Source organism: Gavia stellata, chromosome 6 (genome assembly GCF_030936135.1).
Source record: "Gavia stellata isolate bGavSte3 chromosome 6, bGavSte3.hap2, whole genome shotgun sequence".
NCBI lineage: Eukaryota > Metazoa > Chordata > Aves > Gaviiformes > Gaviidae > Gavia > Gavia stellata.
This window is the reverse complement of record NC_082599.1, coordinates 53,106,654-53,124,045: the sequence shown is the minus strand read 5'-3', so window position 1 is coordinate 53,124,045 and position 17,392 is coordinate 53,106,654. Positions and strand designations below refer to the sequence as shown.

The 17,392-nt window shown below is 42.6% G+C and overlaps 1 protein-coding gene across 1 annotated transcript in view; it reads right to left on the bottom strand.

Annotated features, from left to right (window-relative positions):
• AOAH (acyloxyacyl hydrolase) overlaps positions 1–17,392 on the bottom strand; it is an 82,552-nt gene that overhangs the window by 21,095 nt on the left and 44,065 nt on the right. Inside the window, exons 13-16 of the mRNA XM_059818910.1 lie at positions 10,514–10,605; positions 8,065–8,147; positions 1,419–1,455; positions 309–383 (exon numbers count right to left, since the gene is read on the bottom strand). Coding sequence (XP_059674893.1) covers positions 309–383; positions 1,419–1,455; positions 8,065–8,147; positions 10,514–10,605 — 287 coding nt within the window. The remainder of the gene's footprint in view (positions 1–308; positions 384–1,418; positions 1,456–8,064; positions 8,148–10,513; positions 10,606–17,392) is intronic.

Here is a 17,392-nt window from a genome sequence, read left to right as displayed (position 1 = left end):
TCATTTCATCTGCTAAGTTAGAAATATTCTACTTTAGACATGCCATTGGTCATTTTATCACTGGCTTGTAAAAGAAAGGAAGAAAGACAAGCTCTGAATGAGGACTGGTAGGTGGCTATGACAAATACAGGTAAGGCACAACCAGTATTTTCAGCAGAAAAATAAGAATGAAGCATAGACCAATAGCAAAGAAAAATGCCATCGCGGGGAAGCGGAAAGGAATGAGACATAAATGTCCAAGCAGCCAGCAGTACTATAAAGAAGTCAAATTTATGATACTATAAATGTTAATTTGGTTTACACCTTACCCATTGCAGACATCATTCCCAATTGTAGCATAGATAACTATGGCTGGATTGTCCAACAGCTGGTTTCTGGCCAAGCTAAAAGATAAATACGCATCTATATTAATGGGGAAATAAGTTTGCAGTGTCTGAATCACGCACCATGCTTGTATGAGATCCCATTAGGAAGTGGCCTGTTTAGATTTGGCCAATACTCAGATGACTATGCTTCTATGTTCGGGGGAGGGTTTTTTGGGTGGGTTTTTTCCCACTATAGTTTTATATTTTGGTAAAGTTTCTTAAATACAGGTTTTTTCACTTCTCCCTTCTGCCCCTCGTGGACTTGTCTTTCTCACTGTTTTTCCTGCTGGCTTTTTTTCTTCTTTGTATTATTCAGAAGCCAAACCAAGTAGTTTCATTTCGGGACAAAGACATAAATCAAGATGGGAAGTCCATCATATAGTATGAGAGATGGGAGAGGAAGACCGTGTTTGGCTGACAACTAAGTTTATGTGTAGGATTGGGCTCAAGATCAAATCAGGGTGTGGTTTGTAGTTCAGTGCTAGAGGGCAAGGATTCATTACTACTTTTTTCGAAGGAGAGATGTGAACTATGTCAGCATCAAGCAAATTCAATCAAACCCAACTGCCCCACAGCCCACCCAAATTCATCTGAAAAGGAGAATTGGTGCCTCTCACTACCCAGTAGCTACTCAGTCATATCCATATGGAGGTAACACAGTGGACCTGTCCATGTCTATCATTTAAATTGCTACAAATCAGGAGTAACACAGTTAGGGGGACACAAAGTACAGATTTAGGGAAAGGCTTAATCTTTTCCCTAAAATCACTGGAAATGCTCCGTTGGCTTAACTGGGCCAAGAGCAAGGTCCTGGAGATGGTGACATCCACACTTTAAAACAGTTTTTATGAATGAATGTGTTATGATGAATGTTTATACCAGAGAAGAAACAGCCAGCACTTCAAAGCACAGCAGCCAAGGTAAGCTGTGTTTTTTAGGACACTTGTGGATAATACATTCCTTACAGTGCTTTGCTTGTCTCTTTCGAAGAAGTAGGACTCCAGCAACACTTCTGTCCCCCCAGTCAGCATTTGAATCCCACTAATCACTCACCTTTTTATTAAATAGAGGAGGTTTCCTGAAGAACCACCTGATCACATGTAGCAAGAATAAGAGAAATAGTACAACATCATTACAGTGACAAACAAAATGAAGTGCAAATCCCAACTTCATTGCATATTTCCAAGAATCTAGAAGCATTAAAAATAAAAATGGAACAAGAAGTCATCTCTGCAACCTTTTTGGGTGACGGCATTGGGAAGCAAAGCTATATCCAGGGACCTGCTGCCTCTTAGCTGAGGCAGCACTTCAGAATGTAGAAAATCAAATACTTTTAAGTGCTGGGTTGTTTGGATCTGGCTTTTAATCCAGATCTGGCAGCTTCTTCCCATCTGTTGAACATAGTAGTCTCTTGTAAACCAGCCAACCTGACTTGTCAACAGTCAATCTACTTTTAACTTTCCCTATAAATTGCAAAGGGAACTGTTCTCACTCTTCTGAGAGAGTAAGTGTCTCACAGCTATCCCACATTGGGACTGATTCAGGTCCTAAACATAGGCACCAAGTGCCATTTTTGACATCCCAGAGTATCCAAGACACCTGCAGCAGGGCTGGCAGATACAACACAGGATGACTGAGAGATTGTGCACTTCTGGAGAGGCAGCTGTAGGTGGGGAAGATACTGTAAAGCATCTTAAATAGCACTAGACACCAACACTTTGGTGGCTGCATTGCTCTCCCCACGAGTGGCAGACTTATGAAAAATAGTATTAGGCCAGCTGCACCCCTCCCGAAAAGCTCTGGATTTCAATGGCAATTCACCCAAATGGTTTCCTCCAAATCTTTCCTCCTCCAGGAAAAGAGCTAGCTACACCTAAGCATCTCTGAGCATCTATAATCTTTCATTTATGTCTTGAATGAGAAAAGCATTCCCAGTTAGGAAAGCTTTTATGCATAAAACTTACTAGCAGGTCTTTAAAGGCTGTGTAAACACATCCCAACTATCCACAGTGCACAAATCAAACTCCATCACCTGCAGTGCAAGAGTCATAGCAAACAAGGAGCCAAAAAAGGCTTTATGCTTTGTTCAAGATTAGGCTGGGACTGTGATTGCAAGCAGCCCACTTCACAGCAATGTACAGAAACATAAACTTCAGAGAAGCAGGCCCTACAGGTTGTACTTGCTTTTGCTTTGCAGTATTTTCACTCTCTCCTCTTTTCTCGCTCCTTCTCCTCTTGTATTACACTCCCTTATTCTTTGCTCAGCTCTTCCCTGGTCTTTCTCTTCTCCTCTTTTTTTTGCATTGTGCCTCTGAAGCTTGCTTTGAGGAGCAAATCCTGTCCTCCCCGCAGCTCTTGGGGAAACTTGTGGACAGAACATCATTAAATCCCTGCTGGATTGGTATAGGGGAAAGATCTAAGAGATAACCCCCTAAGGTAGCAATAATACACTTTGCATTTTAATAGTGGTGCCTTTGTTATTATCACTCACGGCGATGCCAACCGCATATATCAAGGAATCCTTTATGTTTTAAATAATCCAGTTCTTTCAAGCTAAAAATGAATATATCTGTCTGCTGCTTCTCTCCTGAGGGTTGCTGGTCTATTCAAAACCCAGCCCTTCTGTCGAGAAGCTCTTTTCAGCAGAACAAGAGCCCCACAAAATCCTTAGAAAATATGGCTTGGAACAGAACTACCACCAGTTGATTTTTTCTTTCTCTTTAATAGCCCTTCCTTCAGCTAGAGTTCAACACCCCTCTGTTAAGCCATTCTGCTGTATGGGTCCCCAGACTGGGGCTGCAGTTCCAGCACAAATAAACTATCGGGATCTCTAGAAATGAAAAATGTATTTACAAGAAACTAAGAAGCTGTTCTTGGGTATGTATTATCTCCACAAGCGTAGGTAGTTATAAGCAGCTCTGCGGAAAGCATTAGCACAGTTACAAATCAATTAAAAACATCAAGAAAATTAAGGATTTTTTTTAGAGAACTATTTTCATGGTAAATTGAGTGTTCAAGGAAGTTTTCTGTGCAATCTGTGATGAAAACATTCAGGAGAGAAAAAGAGATGAGGCAGAGAAGTTGCCCTTACACTGCTGAATGTCTTGGCAGCTATTCCTGGATCTCTTCTGCCCTGCTCTCTGTTGCTTTCCAAACATTTTCAGACCGGTGGGTTTTTTAGTTTTGGTTGAGGAGTCAGGATTGGGTTTGCTTCCACTTGTGTGCAACCCCAAATTTCATAAACCTTGGAATACTTGAGCTGCACTTCTTGATTTTCTTGCTCTAGACCTTGTGTGGCTGACAAAGAGCAGCACTAATGTGCAGAGAAAGAGCCTGGGTCCAGATAGCACCAAAAGTGCTGCGTGGCTGAGAACGGCTTATTGCCTTCTAATCTTTTGCTCCCTTATGCTGTAAAAGCAATTGAAAATTTAACAGTGCAAAGAAAAAAGTCTCTGGTTTTCCCCAAGTGAACTCCAGGTGGACTAGAATCTCCAAGACATCCAAATAAAATAAAATAAAATAATTATTATTTCTTAACTGGTTTTGAAGCCACTGTGAGGTATCTGGTGCTTGATGGCTCAGTGAGCCACAGCATGTGTTAACAAGGCCTAATTTTTCTGGTCAAAGGCAAGAATCCCAAAGAGACAGATCATACTGCAAATGGCAAATGAATCTACAATATCCGTGTTTTGAAATAGCATACATTATCCAAGTATCTCGTGCAAAACACGGATGACAATCAAAAGATTATTCTGTAAGTATTTAGAAATTCTGAGGGTATTAACTTTCCCCATGTTTATCTAATGATCTTTTGGGATATTTTAGCAACTGATTTTACTACCAGGATCCTTCTCTCAAAACAAGGGATCTTTAGCAAGTGCTGGAGAACATTTAGAATAGCTTTCTAACTCCAGACCCGAGCAGTCATGCCCAGCCCTCACACCTGAGGATCCCACTCACCCAGTCAGAAACCAGAAACAGCACATGGCCTACAAACCTGTGTGAAGCTGCTGGAAGGCAAGACACCAAAACCATACTGAAAACAATGAACCAATAAAAATTATCTGTAGAAAACTTCTCAGCAAGCCAATTCAATGGAAAACATTGATTAGGACTGTGAGCTGCTTGTTGTGCAACTACAAGCTGAAAGCAGCAATGATGGCAGGGAATAGATTTGTTATTAACCTATATCTCATATACCAAGCCTCTTTTGGGGTGCCCGGTGAGCTGGTCACCCAAAATGAACATCAGCAATTCTGGTGTGAATATATTCATGGGCCATGGGTAACATATACAGAGAACTGAGGGGCACCATCCCTGGCCCTGGCTGCGCACCCTACCCCGCAGCCAGCCACGGAAGAGGGTAGGGACCACCATCTCCAGGGAATAATGGGATTTTTTAAGAAAGGGAAGGCAGAAATCCAGCATGGAGGTCGGGGCAGCCTTCCTCCAGGGTGAAGATGCATGTCCCTAGAAGCATAATGGGGGAAAGTCCCTCTGTGCTGAGCTCTGACACAGCGCTGGTGCTTCTGTAGGGGTCTGGAGACGAGCATCGCTCTCAGTCCCTGGCTTACCTTGCCACCCTGGGCTCTGGCTTTCGGCTGCACGCCTCCCCCATCAGAACCATACCTCTAGTGTCTCGTCCTCTCATTGTATATATGTGGAGCTGTGAAGCATCATTTTCAGAGGAAGGTTAAGTTGTCCCAGGTGCGGCTAGGTCAGGTTGGTGGCCAGCTTTTTGCTTTACTGACACTGAGAACGGCCATTTAAATCCTCATGTTTGGGGAAACTATTACGCCAAATGAGGCAATAAAAGCAAACCTTTACAATGCGGTGTCAGTGCGATGATTAAGAGAAAGTACCGAGGGAAGATATCCTGGGATTTTTCTATCAATCACTTGTAATTTTTCTCTTTTTTAAATTCCCTTCTCAATTTTCTTCAGAGTCTTTTGCCCTGACACATGCTCACCTCCGTTTGTATCCTGCAGGTTTCTGTAGTGTAAGTGGAAAGGAGATACATGAAGTGGAGAGAAAAAGGAATGATGCACACAGTGAGAGACTTTTTTTAAAAAAGTCTGTGAGGGAATTGGGGAAAAAGGAAGAACAGAAAGTACAACCCCCATTAAGGTAAAGAGAGCAGAACAAGTTAATAGGGTATCACATACTGAGATGAACTGGATTTAAATGAGAAGAACCATTGACACCTAGTATCCATTGACCATCTAGTTTGGCCTTTTTTTTATTCTCTCACATGTGGGGGACTGCAATAATGGGAGCCACCAACTCTAGTGCCCTGTGACTTACAGATGAGAAAGTCACAAGCGCCTGACCCACGACACCAAACACATTGTAAACACTTGTGCAGAAGGTTCAAAGCCTCAGGAGCGTCACATGTGCCACAGGAAGGAGGAATATGTATGAGAGGCATTGCCAGTGGCATCAATCCTGGCACCAGAAGGCAAGTTTTTAGGCGAAAATGCCCTCCTGAGCCTGGAAGTGATCCTTGCATCATGCCAGCTGTCTGGGCAACATCTTCTGCCTGGTGAGATCTCTGCTGTTGGAGGTGGGGGCTGGGGCAGACCCTTTCTGAGCCTAAATCTCGAAGGAAATCCCAAGCATTTAACAAGTTTCCCAGTAGCACTAGGGGCAGCAGTGCTCCTCACTTACAGCCAACATGACTTGATCTGTTGGAGAGGAAGAGCATCCCATAAAGCCAAATTATCTACCCGAGGAGAATGAATTTTCCCAAGCTTCCACAGCCAGTTTTCTGAAGCATGAAAATTAATTAAATACAATAGAAACACAATGTGATAATCACAGAATAATCAAGTATCTTTTAAACCTGCTGTTGGGGACATCATCTAAGCCAACACACAAAAGCTAACATCATAAACCTTAATTTCTGAGAGAGATTACTGTCATCCCTTCATACAACCCCTTTGACAAATTTAATAAAAATCTGTCTTGAAACAACTCAGGGTTTCTTTTTTGCCCCACTCCTCCATTTTGAGGGCTATTCTAGATTTTCACCCCTTGATAGGAATGTTTTTTTTAAATTTCCCCTCCAAACAGAGGTAGGATTAATGAAAACCCATGTTCTTGTACCGGAACTATCCTTCAGTTTAAACCATTCTTCCAACTCTGTGGTGTTTATGCCTCAAAAGGATTCAAAACCATAATCCCTTTTAATTTTTGCTTTGCTCAGTTGCCAAGGTGTCTTAACATCCTTTCAGAAGTCTCCATTGCCCTAATCTTCCCCAAAGCCCTCCTCTGTATCTATTCCCACCAAAGTCAGTCCTCCTAGGCAAAGGGGACCAAATTCTGAGGTCTTATCAGTGGTTTATATGAGGAAGGACTGTCTCCCTGACTCTAGAGAAAATGCTGTGCGTGATGCATCTTGCAACCTCCTTACTCTCTTTCCAGCTCTATCCTGCACTCCCAGCTGTTCCTTGAAATTCCCTTTTGCATCCCAATGCCTCTCTCCCACCACCACCTCTGGCCAATGAGCCACTCGTTTACAGACAAGAGTCTCGTCATTAGCTCTGACATGCATGTCTTGTACAATTGTATTTGCTGCAATTGCTGTCACTGCTGTCCCAAGCTCATCTAAATGATTCCTATGTAAGGATGTGGCCCACTTCAGGATGGTTAATACTTTGCAATTTTGCATCATTCACAGATGCTGTCAAGCACACACCTTGGTCTTTCCTTTAAGGTCACCACTCCAAATGTTAAGCAGCGTTAGCCTCAGGAGAGACGCATGAGGGACACGGCTCCTCCCCCAAGCCCGCTGCTCTTCCCTGCTTAGCTGGTTCTCTACCCACCTCTTATTTCTTGTATTAATCTTCTTCTTCACTGTACACAAACATTTCCCATGAGGTACCATGCAAGACACTTTCCTTAACTCTAGGTAGATTAGGTCTGCTGCATGTACCTTTGGCAACACAGGATGTTATTTTGTAGAAAGAAGATGTTAAGCCAGCCTTACCAAATGATTTAATTAATTAAAAATTAACAGTGTTAAGTTTCGTCCCAATTTTGGTTTACCTGTGTGTCCTCGATTACTCCTTTAAAATCTGTTCTAACAGCACATTAAGATGCCTGCACCATTGACCTCCCCAGTTTGGCAAGAGGACCTTGCTTGCTGGTCTCCAGCTCCAAAGGGTGTCACAGGACGTCACGGACACCCTTGCTATGAGACTGATGACTGTTCTGTGCCCACTCTGCCTGCTGGTGTGGCAGCCCTGTGAGTCCTCTGTGCTACTGTGGGGTGCAGTGCCCTACAGGAGTGCAGAGCAGGGGGGTGCAAGCAAGTGGGGACCACGCCACAGCCTCCAGGGGAGATGGAGGGCAGAGCTTTTAGCTCCATCACTACTAGCAGCATCCCTCTAAATCACCTTTTTTGGCCACGGCCAAAAAAAACGCCCACAGAGTTACAGTGGGGTACACTGGTTTTTAGCCCAGTGGAAATTCTTAGTCAGTGCATGGATAAAAGTGATCAAACCACACACCTCCCTACTCAGAGCCAGAAGAAAAGACACTGAGTTAAATAAGTGCTGTTCTCTATTTTTCCGTATGAAACGCATGCAATTAGGAAGGGATTTCTCTTTGTTTCTGAAAGATGCTCATTAATGCAGCATCAAGTATCAGACTAGTAAGGTTAAAAAAAAAAAAAAGACAGTGAAAAAACTTAACATACCATTTTGGGAAATGTTCTGTAAGTCTCTGTGATTACAGCGATTTCTCCTGCGTAAACGTAGATAAAGAGAGTCCGTCCAGCCTCTGAAATAAATTGAGAAAATGCAGGCTGCTAAACTCATATGATACTGATGAAAACACAGCTGATATTAAAAATGAGGTATGTTCTCGTCTCTGAACAACTCCGTGCCCCAGTTATGTACATACTTCTATTTCACCATGTCTCTTTTTTGTGGTCATAAATCTTTTTTGTCTTGAACAGGGTGGCCTAAAATGGAAGCCACGATTTCCTCTCAGAAACTATAAATTGATAGAGAGTTTCTCTGAAATTGTTCCATCCAGGATGCTTTTATCCTTGTCTTTCAGATGAGGTGTTTAAAAACCTTTTTGTTATACATCATTTATCAAAATAATCCTGTTGATTGCTCACTAACTGACTTTTCAATGGGTTGTTATGGAACAGTAAATAAAAGAGAAGAAATATTGGCAGGGCATTCATTTCCCAATGCCATAAATCTTGGACGGATTGATCTGAAAACAGGTTACGCCTGATTGCGATTAGTTCTCTCCTTTACTTTCACTGTTGAGAAAAATGAAAATGCAAATGAAAAGGATAACAGCCCAAAGGTAAGCTGATGAGAAGACCATCTCTATGGGGCTGCTGACTTTGTGTTTGAACTTAGACACCAAAGGAATCAGATACCATGTCTTAAGAACAGCAAACTTGGACAAATGCAGAGAAACAGAAGACAACGATAAGTTTTGAAACCAGCAATAAAAAGTAACTACCTACACAGAAACGCATGATAACATCAACCAGTCACCATGCAATGGGCTACACAAGAAACGCCCGAGCTCTTTGGTTTTCAGCATAGCACGCAGGCAGACAAGGAGAAGCAAACAGACCTTCTCGGTCAGAGGATATTAGTTAAAAAGCGGTGTCCTTGTTCACCCATCAGGGGGTGGGAAAGATGGGCATGGACCGCATCAGCTCGTGTCTCCATTTCTGCAGGCTCGGAATAAATGGGAGCCTCCCACTGCACGTTGCCAACTGGTCTCCACCACACTTATAGTCATTGTGGTGTGGGATTTTGAGCTACTTCTCTTAAAAATGCCTTGAAGTCCCAAACAGTCCTTCTTTTTTTTCTTCCAGAGGTTGAAGAGATTAAAAAAGGGATTAAAAACTGAACACTGAACCAAGACCTATCACTGACAACTTCAGGGTCAATACTAAGCTCTGATCACTTGTGAACTTCAGATTCTTTGGAGCCCAGTTAAATACTGCGTATCGAGTAGCTGGACGTTGTAATTAATAGACTTTTAAAGGTTCGTTTTGCTGCTGACTCTGAAAGAGAAGGCTGCATAGATCTTCTCTGTTGGCTTGTCAAGTAGTATACCACCTTGAAGCATACACTGTATGAACGTAGCTGAGGCTGGGAGCCTGGTTTTTGCACAGGGAAAAAAAAGGAAGCAAAAAATACAAGTGTATAGTGCAACAGATATTCTCACTGGAAAAGAATATATTCTGCCAAGTTTTTAATTCTGTTGGTAGACAGCCTCTTTAGGCTTGAGTCATGCTTAGCTTGGCATTTAATTGTATTCATGACCTATCTTAGACATATAAAATAAAAATTATCTGAAACTCAGGCCAGACCAGGCACTGTTGATTATTGTATCCTTCAGTTCTGGCAGGAGTCAAGGGCCTCTTAATGCTGGCCAGAAAGATGATTAACAAAATTATGAAATTTTTTTTTTTAACTTCACAGTTAAAACTGAAGGCATTTCAAGATGTTTTCTTTGTGTTTGGACTTTATTTTCCTTCCCTTCTGGCAGGGACAACTTTTTTTCCATCTATCCCTGCATCCTTCCCCATTCACATGAGCCAATGCAACACAGCAAATTAGGTCACAGGCACTTCCAAATTCTTCTTTTGCTACTTCCCTCTAAATGTGAAAAAAAAAAGGGGAAGAAAGATTGTCCCAAAAAAGAGAACACCATGAAATAACCCTGGGGTTACCATTTATTCCACTGTTTCAGCAGCAAAAAGGAAACAGGAGAAAGAGGGAAAGAGCAAAAAAAATTAAGAAAAGGAAAATGCTGATTTTTCTTAGTTTCAGCAATGCTCCCCTTCTCCCTGCCCCAGAATTTGAAAAAAGTGAGTTTGTTGTTTATTTTTTTGGGTTTTTTTTCTCCTTCTAAATTACAATTTGACCAGCTCTAATACCTACCCTGAATTTCAGGAAGACTGGGCTAAAGTATTGTGCATTGTCCATATATTTAAAAGATTTTTAAAAATCCCTAGATCCAGTGCTGATCCTGATTTTAGAAAGAGCAGAAGCAGAGCTAAGTAGCATTTTTATCTTTCCTTTCAAGCACTTTTTTTTTTCCTTGCTGTGCTTTGAGGGACCTTGAGACTTGCTATGACTTGGCCACCTTGCCTGTTGGCTTACCCGATGGTGGAGTTCAGAAATCCAGTGATCTCTGAGAACTGGGGCCAGTCAAGCTCATCGGTGAAAGCCATTGGGAGATTAGCAAATGATTTCTGAAAGAGAAATTTTTAAATCACCATGGTTTCACCCTCAAAGACAAAAAATCCTTTCAGCAAACTCCAGCACTTCTTAGCTGGAGCATTACCCGGACAGCAGCAATTATAACTATAGCTGTAGCATATACTTAAAAAGTTGACTGTTGTAAGATGGGCATATCAAGAGACAGAGGAAGGAAAAGCAGAAGAGATATCTGAATCGCATCTCCTTGCACCCTTTAGTTCTGGAAGACCCCAAAACTGCTCCTGATGTGGAGCATGTACCGCAGGTGCAGACCACCAAGGCGGCAGCTGTTTGCTGCAGCATCTGTCCTGTCCAAAGGTGGGTCTCCTTGGGCACAGGAAGAGATGAGAGCATGATGTCCCCAGGGTATATGGAAGAGGGATAGCATCAAATTCACTTGAAGCTCCCTTGCCCTCTCCAGCAGGATGAACTGCGAGCATCCAACCCCCTAAAAACCTCTGCCTGGTCCTCACTACAAATTTCGGGGACGACACTGAAGCAACAGAGTCAGAAAGGCCCCTGAGCATGGCAGGGACCAGGGAGAAAAACACATGGTCTGCCATAACCTTCACAAGCAAATAGATGCAACCTTTACCCTTCTCTGCTTTTGCTGGTATTAGTCCCTAATGCTTTTTTTTTAAGTGACTGCCTCGGCAAAAGCCTCTATGCAGATGCAATCCATGTTGCACATTTAAAACACAGTGCCCTGTTTGTTTCCACTTTGATTTGTGAATGTGTCAAAAATCATGAAAGGTGAGAAAAATGGCCTCGAGAAATTGCACCACCTCCGAAGGATGAAAACATGGAGTAAATTTTCAGCTTCTAGTCCAGGGTACGCTCGCAAAGACAAATGCATAAATCCAGTGTGCTCATACTGAAAAACTGTTGATGAAAAAGGTAATAACCTAAAGAAGGTCAAAACATAAAATCAGAGAACTTAGATGCTGGTTTAATCCGTGTAATTTCCTAGCTTCATTTTCTTTTCAAGCAATTGTGGGGCTTCCTTCAACCTTCACTGATAGAAACAGCAAGCGGGTGGGTAATTCTTTCTCCAGGAGGGTCAGAGGTAACTGAGGAGCCAGAGAAGAGCTAAATCTTGCAGTCCCCACCAAGTCCTCATTCCCAGAAAATTACCATTCATGTGAATGGGAGCTATGCTTGAGTATATGCCTACGGGTTTTGACTGTAAGAGGATGGGGGGAGATGCAGGGAAAGGGAAGAAGAGGCGAGAAAAGGGGGGTTGTTGGGGGGGAAGAAATCCTGAGGCCAAGCGCTGAGCAGCCTAATGCACAGCAGATGCCAGTTTAAAGCATGTAAAAGCATATTTGACCTACTTACAGTAGATCTGCCTTAGTTACCAAGGTGAAAATGGGTCTGGCTTAATTATCTTTCAATTGGTTCTCTCTCTCTCACACACATATATATGTGTGTCCTTGTGTGTATCTGTATATATATTAAAAAAATATTTTTTTAACACTGGAGGGAAGGTCCAAATCTGCCTTGTTCAGATCTGATAGTTTTGTGTGCAAACAAGCACTTAATCCAAGGGCACAGCTATGAGCAGAAATGGAGGGGTACAGTATGGCTTGGCCATTTGCAGTATTTGCCTCCTCATAGCTTTGCATTAAAGGTGACAGAAATATTGAAATAGTCACTTAGTAAAGCACAAACTATAGATATAATCTCTTATAAGTCACAGCATATAAGAGTATAAAAAGAGCCCAAAAATGATGAAATATTTTAAAAACAAATCCATCTATGACCAATTCTCTTATTATTTCCCATTGGCACTCCAAAATAATATTTTCACTGGACAAGTCCCAATACTTTCTGTTTTTTTTTTTCCCCTGCAAACTTAGCTTACATATGAATTAGCCAGAACCTAATTGAGTTGCAAATTGGTTTGGAAAGGAACATTCGAGCCCAGAATTATAGTTGCATTTGAAAACTGTATATATGTTTAGCATTGACACTGTTCCAGCAAAGCACTTAAAGCCAGACTTTTGAAGATATTTCAGGACCGAAGGGTGAAGATGAGTAGTTAATGGAAATTTCAGAAGAATGCTAGACCTTGAACTCTGCAGCGATGCAGTTTGGAAAGTATGGTCTAACAGACTACGTTTTGCCTAGTCTCAGATGCAAATATGTCCCACTCTAGAGGTGGATCTATGTTGACTTTTAGCTTAAAACTCTTCTAAGGACAGCCTTGTTTAAATACCATTCTCTAGCCTATTCTGGCTGAGAAACCATGCTTCAGCCTACGTGCCAGATTTTAGCAGAGAATGATTAGAAAGCCTAGCTTCAAATGCTGTATTTTAGCCTCAAACGCTCTAGATGGGTCTCATTTGAAAGGAACATCCTCACCTCCTGGATGTGTCCTACCTTGAAATACGGGCAGCCAAAGCCATGGCTGATGCTAAATGCACACACGCCAAGCTGCGCTTAAATGGAAGAAGGGTCAGGGTTGCTATGGCAAAAGATTTTCAAAATCAGAACACAAAAGGGCATTGGAATCCTAACGCTCATCTGAGACTTTAGAAATGCCAGTCCCAGAAATCCTGAAAGCACTGAAGTATCCCTTAATTTGAAGGGGAATTGGGTATTTGTTTTTATACTGACTTTAATGCTGTTCAAATCCTCGTGATAGTATTAAGTACCACAGACAACTTTCTTATTCTAAGTATACAAATAAGCAAGCCTTAGAGCTCTTGAGGAAAGCATAGACTATCTTTTTAAAAAGCTAGTATGGCATTTCTACTCTGTAAAGCTGCAAGGGACATAGGTTTGAAATTAGCATAATTATTAGCTTATTTCCCCCAAAATGCAGCATCTTAGTCATCACAATACTAGCTGGGAGAAACTTGCCTGCAATTCATTGGATTTAGAGGGAAGCTAGAGAATGTTTTTAATAACATTTTCACAGATTAAACTCCTGTTTTTTCTAGTGGTGCAAAAAAAGAAGTTAGTAGCGTAAGTGTTCCGGATATCCTGAACCCGCATTTAACGAAATGCTGAATTCTTTTAACAGGAAATATATAGTATGAAATAGTTACTTTAATGAAACCTGAGAAACTCTTGAGTTTGTGGGCAAATAGATATTTACTGGATTACAGATAGACGTGGGCTTTATTTTTCTCTTTATTCAGCATGAAATAGGGATACAAGAGTTTTAAAATGCATCTTCCTAGAAAGGATATCATTTCCAGCAGATTTATAAATACAGTGTTTTTATCTCCAGATAAAATTGTCTCTAAAATGAGATTTAAAAGTAAGCTTCCATCTCAGACATATAACAGAAAAATGCTGCATTTAGTAGCTATTTGGAAGTCAATTGCAAGCAGATGGACAGAGCAGCAGGAGCACAATATCCATCGCTATGCACACCAGTGTTTTCAACATTAGCTTTCTGCAAAAACCATCCGCCTCAAAAAAAACCCCAGTATTTCTTCTGCTTGCTAAACCTCATAAAGCGCATGTCTACTGTATTAGACTTCATTTTTAGTGTCCGAATTTTCAGGTCAAAGGAATGAACATTCAGCTCAATTCTTGCTGAACCTTGTAAAAGAAGAAAAGACTGGCTAACCCAAAACCTACTGACAAGCAGGAAGTCAAAATAAAGTTAACTCATCCCCTTCTTACAGCTGTATAATTCTTTTCCTGTAATTGTACTCTGGGTGTTTGGGGATTTACTGGAGTGATGGCAGGTTAAGGACAGAGCCACATGCTCGGCTGCCTCTGCAGGAACATGCAGCCAGGTATCCTCTGTGATGTTCCCAACATCATTTTCTCTGTGTTGCTGCACCTCAACTAGATCCCTGTAGGGTAGACTTTGGGACTCAGCAGTACCAGCTTGGTCAAAAACTTCAAAATCAAAGTACCTGTGACTTCCCCTAGTGCTACATAGGGTGGGGTAGGTTTTTTTGTTGTTTTGGGTTTTTTTTAACTGGAGAAATAACATGCCTGAGCTATAGCTTTCAAAGAGGTGTCCACCTTGTGATGGACATTTTCCACACCAAGTAGTGTCTCTGTACACTCTTTGTGGGAAGAACATACATACTCTAAGAGGGATGATAACTGTATTTGTGACTGGTTCATAGGTAAAGGCTTTGGAAATAGCACTGGAAAACATGAGTCCCAACTCTGATATAGCACATGTCTCAATCTTGGCGTCAGACAAAATGGGCTGGGAGTGCCTGCAGCTATGTCAGTGCGGGCAGGCTGGTGCTCAGGTGCTTGCAAGTTCCCTCTCCCAAAACAGCCTCCTTGACAAATGCAGAAACATGATTCAGGTCTCTGCATTCGGTCAATTAGGTTTAAAAAAACAGGAGTACCAGTAAGACTTCATAGAATCATAGCATCATAGAATCGTTTAGGTTGGAAAAGACCTTTAAGATCATCAAGTCCAACCATAAAACCTAACACTGCCAAGTCCACCCCTAAACCATGTCCCTAAGCACCTCATCCACATGTCTTTTAAATACCTCCAGGGATGGTGACCCAACCACCTCCCTGGGCAGTCTATTCTAATGTCTGACAACCCTTTCAGTGAGGAAGTTTTTCCTAATATCCAATCTAAACCTCCCTGGTGCAACTTGAGGCCATTTCCTCTTGTCCTATCACTTCTCACTTGGGAGAAGAGACCAGCACCCACCTCTCTACAACCTCCTTTCAGGTAGTTGTAGAGAGATAAGGTCGCCCCTCAGCCTCCTCTTCTCCAGGCTAAACAACCCCTCACCAGCTTCGTCGCCCTTCTCTGGACACGCTCCAGCACCTCCATGTCCTTCTTGTAGTGAGGGGCCCAAAACTGAACACAGGATTCGAGCTGCGGCCTCACTAGTGCCAAGCACAAAGGTACAATCAGCTCCCTACTCCTGCTAACCATGCTGTTTCTGATACAGGCCAGGATGCTGTTGGCCTTCTTGGCCACCTGGGCACACTGCTGGCTCATATTCAGCCGGCTGTCGACCAACACCCCCAGGTCCTTTTCTGCAGGGCAGCTTTCCAGCCACTCGTCCCCAAGCCTGTAGTGTTGCATGGGGTTGTTGTGACCCAAGTGCAGGACCCGGCACTTGGCCTTGTTGAACCTCATACAATTGGCCTTGGCCCATCGATCCAGCCTGTCCAGATCCCTCTGCAGAGCCTTCCTACCCTTGAACAGATCAACACACTCTCCCAACTTGGTGACATCTGCAAACTTACTGAGGGTGCACTTGATCCCCTCAAACAAGACCAGTCCCAGTACCGAGTCCTGGGGAACACCGCTTGTGACCGGCCACCAACTGGATTGAACTCCATTCACCACAACCCTTTAGGCCCAGCCACCCAGCCAGTTTTTTACCAGAGAACACTACACCCATCCAAGCCACGAGCAGCCAGTTTCTCCAGAAGAACGCTGTGGGAAACGGTGCCAAAGGCTTTACCAAAGTCTAGGTAGAGTATATCCACATCCTTTCCCTCGTCCACTAAGTGGGTCCACCTGGTCATAGAAGGAGATCAGGTTCATCAGGCAGGACCTGCCTTTCATGAACCCGTGCTGATTGGGCCTGATCACGTGCTTGTCCTGTACGTGCTGCATGATGGCACTCAAGATGATATGCTCCATAACCTTCCCTGGCACTGTGGTCAGACTGACAGGCCTGTAGTTCCCTGGATCCTCTTTCCAGCCCTTCGTGAAGATGGGTGTCACATTTGCTAAACCTCCAGTCTGCTGAGACCTCCCCGGTTAGCCAGGACTGCTGGTAGATGATGGAAAGTGGCTTGGTGAGCACTCCTCAGTCCCCTTGGGTGGATCCCGTCTGGTCCCGTAGACTTGTGTGTGCCTAAGTGGTGTAGCAGGTCACTAACCATTTCCCCTTGGATTGTGGGGGCTTCATTCTGCTCCCCGTCCCTGTCTTCCAGCTGAGGGGGCTCGGTACTCAGACAACAACTGGTCTTACTATTAAAGGCTGAGGCAAAGAAGGCATTAAGTACCTCAGCCTTTTCCTCATCCTTTGTTGCTGTGTTTCCCCCCATGTCCAGTAAAGGATGATATGGGACACGTGAATGATGCATCTTGATGCATTCCTTGGCATGGGACGTATGACAGGAGCACGTCCCCCTGCACTGGATTACACGGAGGGTTACTACCCTCTGAGAAGCCAATGCTAAGAGAGCAGTAAGTTACCAATTAGACCAGGAAATCCAAAATCCAGTATGTAACAGCTTCCCAACAACAGTCTTCGAGACAATGGCGCAGGCATCTGAATTCCATAGCTGTTCAGCCCAAATACCCATCTGGTCACCCCCGTGCAAATCATTTGGTTACCCAAACAACATCCTGAGCCTGCTTCAGTGAGGAAATTTCTCATTTACATTCTCGTTCTTCCCTCACTCATCGTTACTGCTCCTTTGCATGGTAGACTATGTGCATCACAATCAGGGAAAACAATGTTCTGCAGAGCCTCCTAACTAAATTCTCAGCATCTCTCCTGAAAAATTATTTCCCTACCTAATTAGCTTTAAAACAGGAATTAACAGCTGCCACTGATGTGGTGCTTATTAACAGAGGGGCCCACAGCATTGTTACCGAGTGTAGATTTTACTTTACACTGGTATATGTAAACACTTTTATATGTGAATATGATAAGGATAAATATAAATAAGAAATATATTAAATATATAAAGTTTATAAAATAGATATATAAAAATATAGAAAAGCATTAAAGTAATAAAATAATATACTTAATAAATCTGAATTAACAGGCACACAACTTTTTCCTTGTACACATGATAAAAATCCTG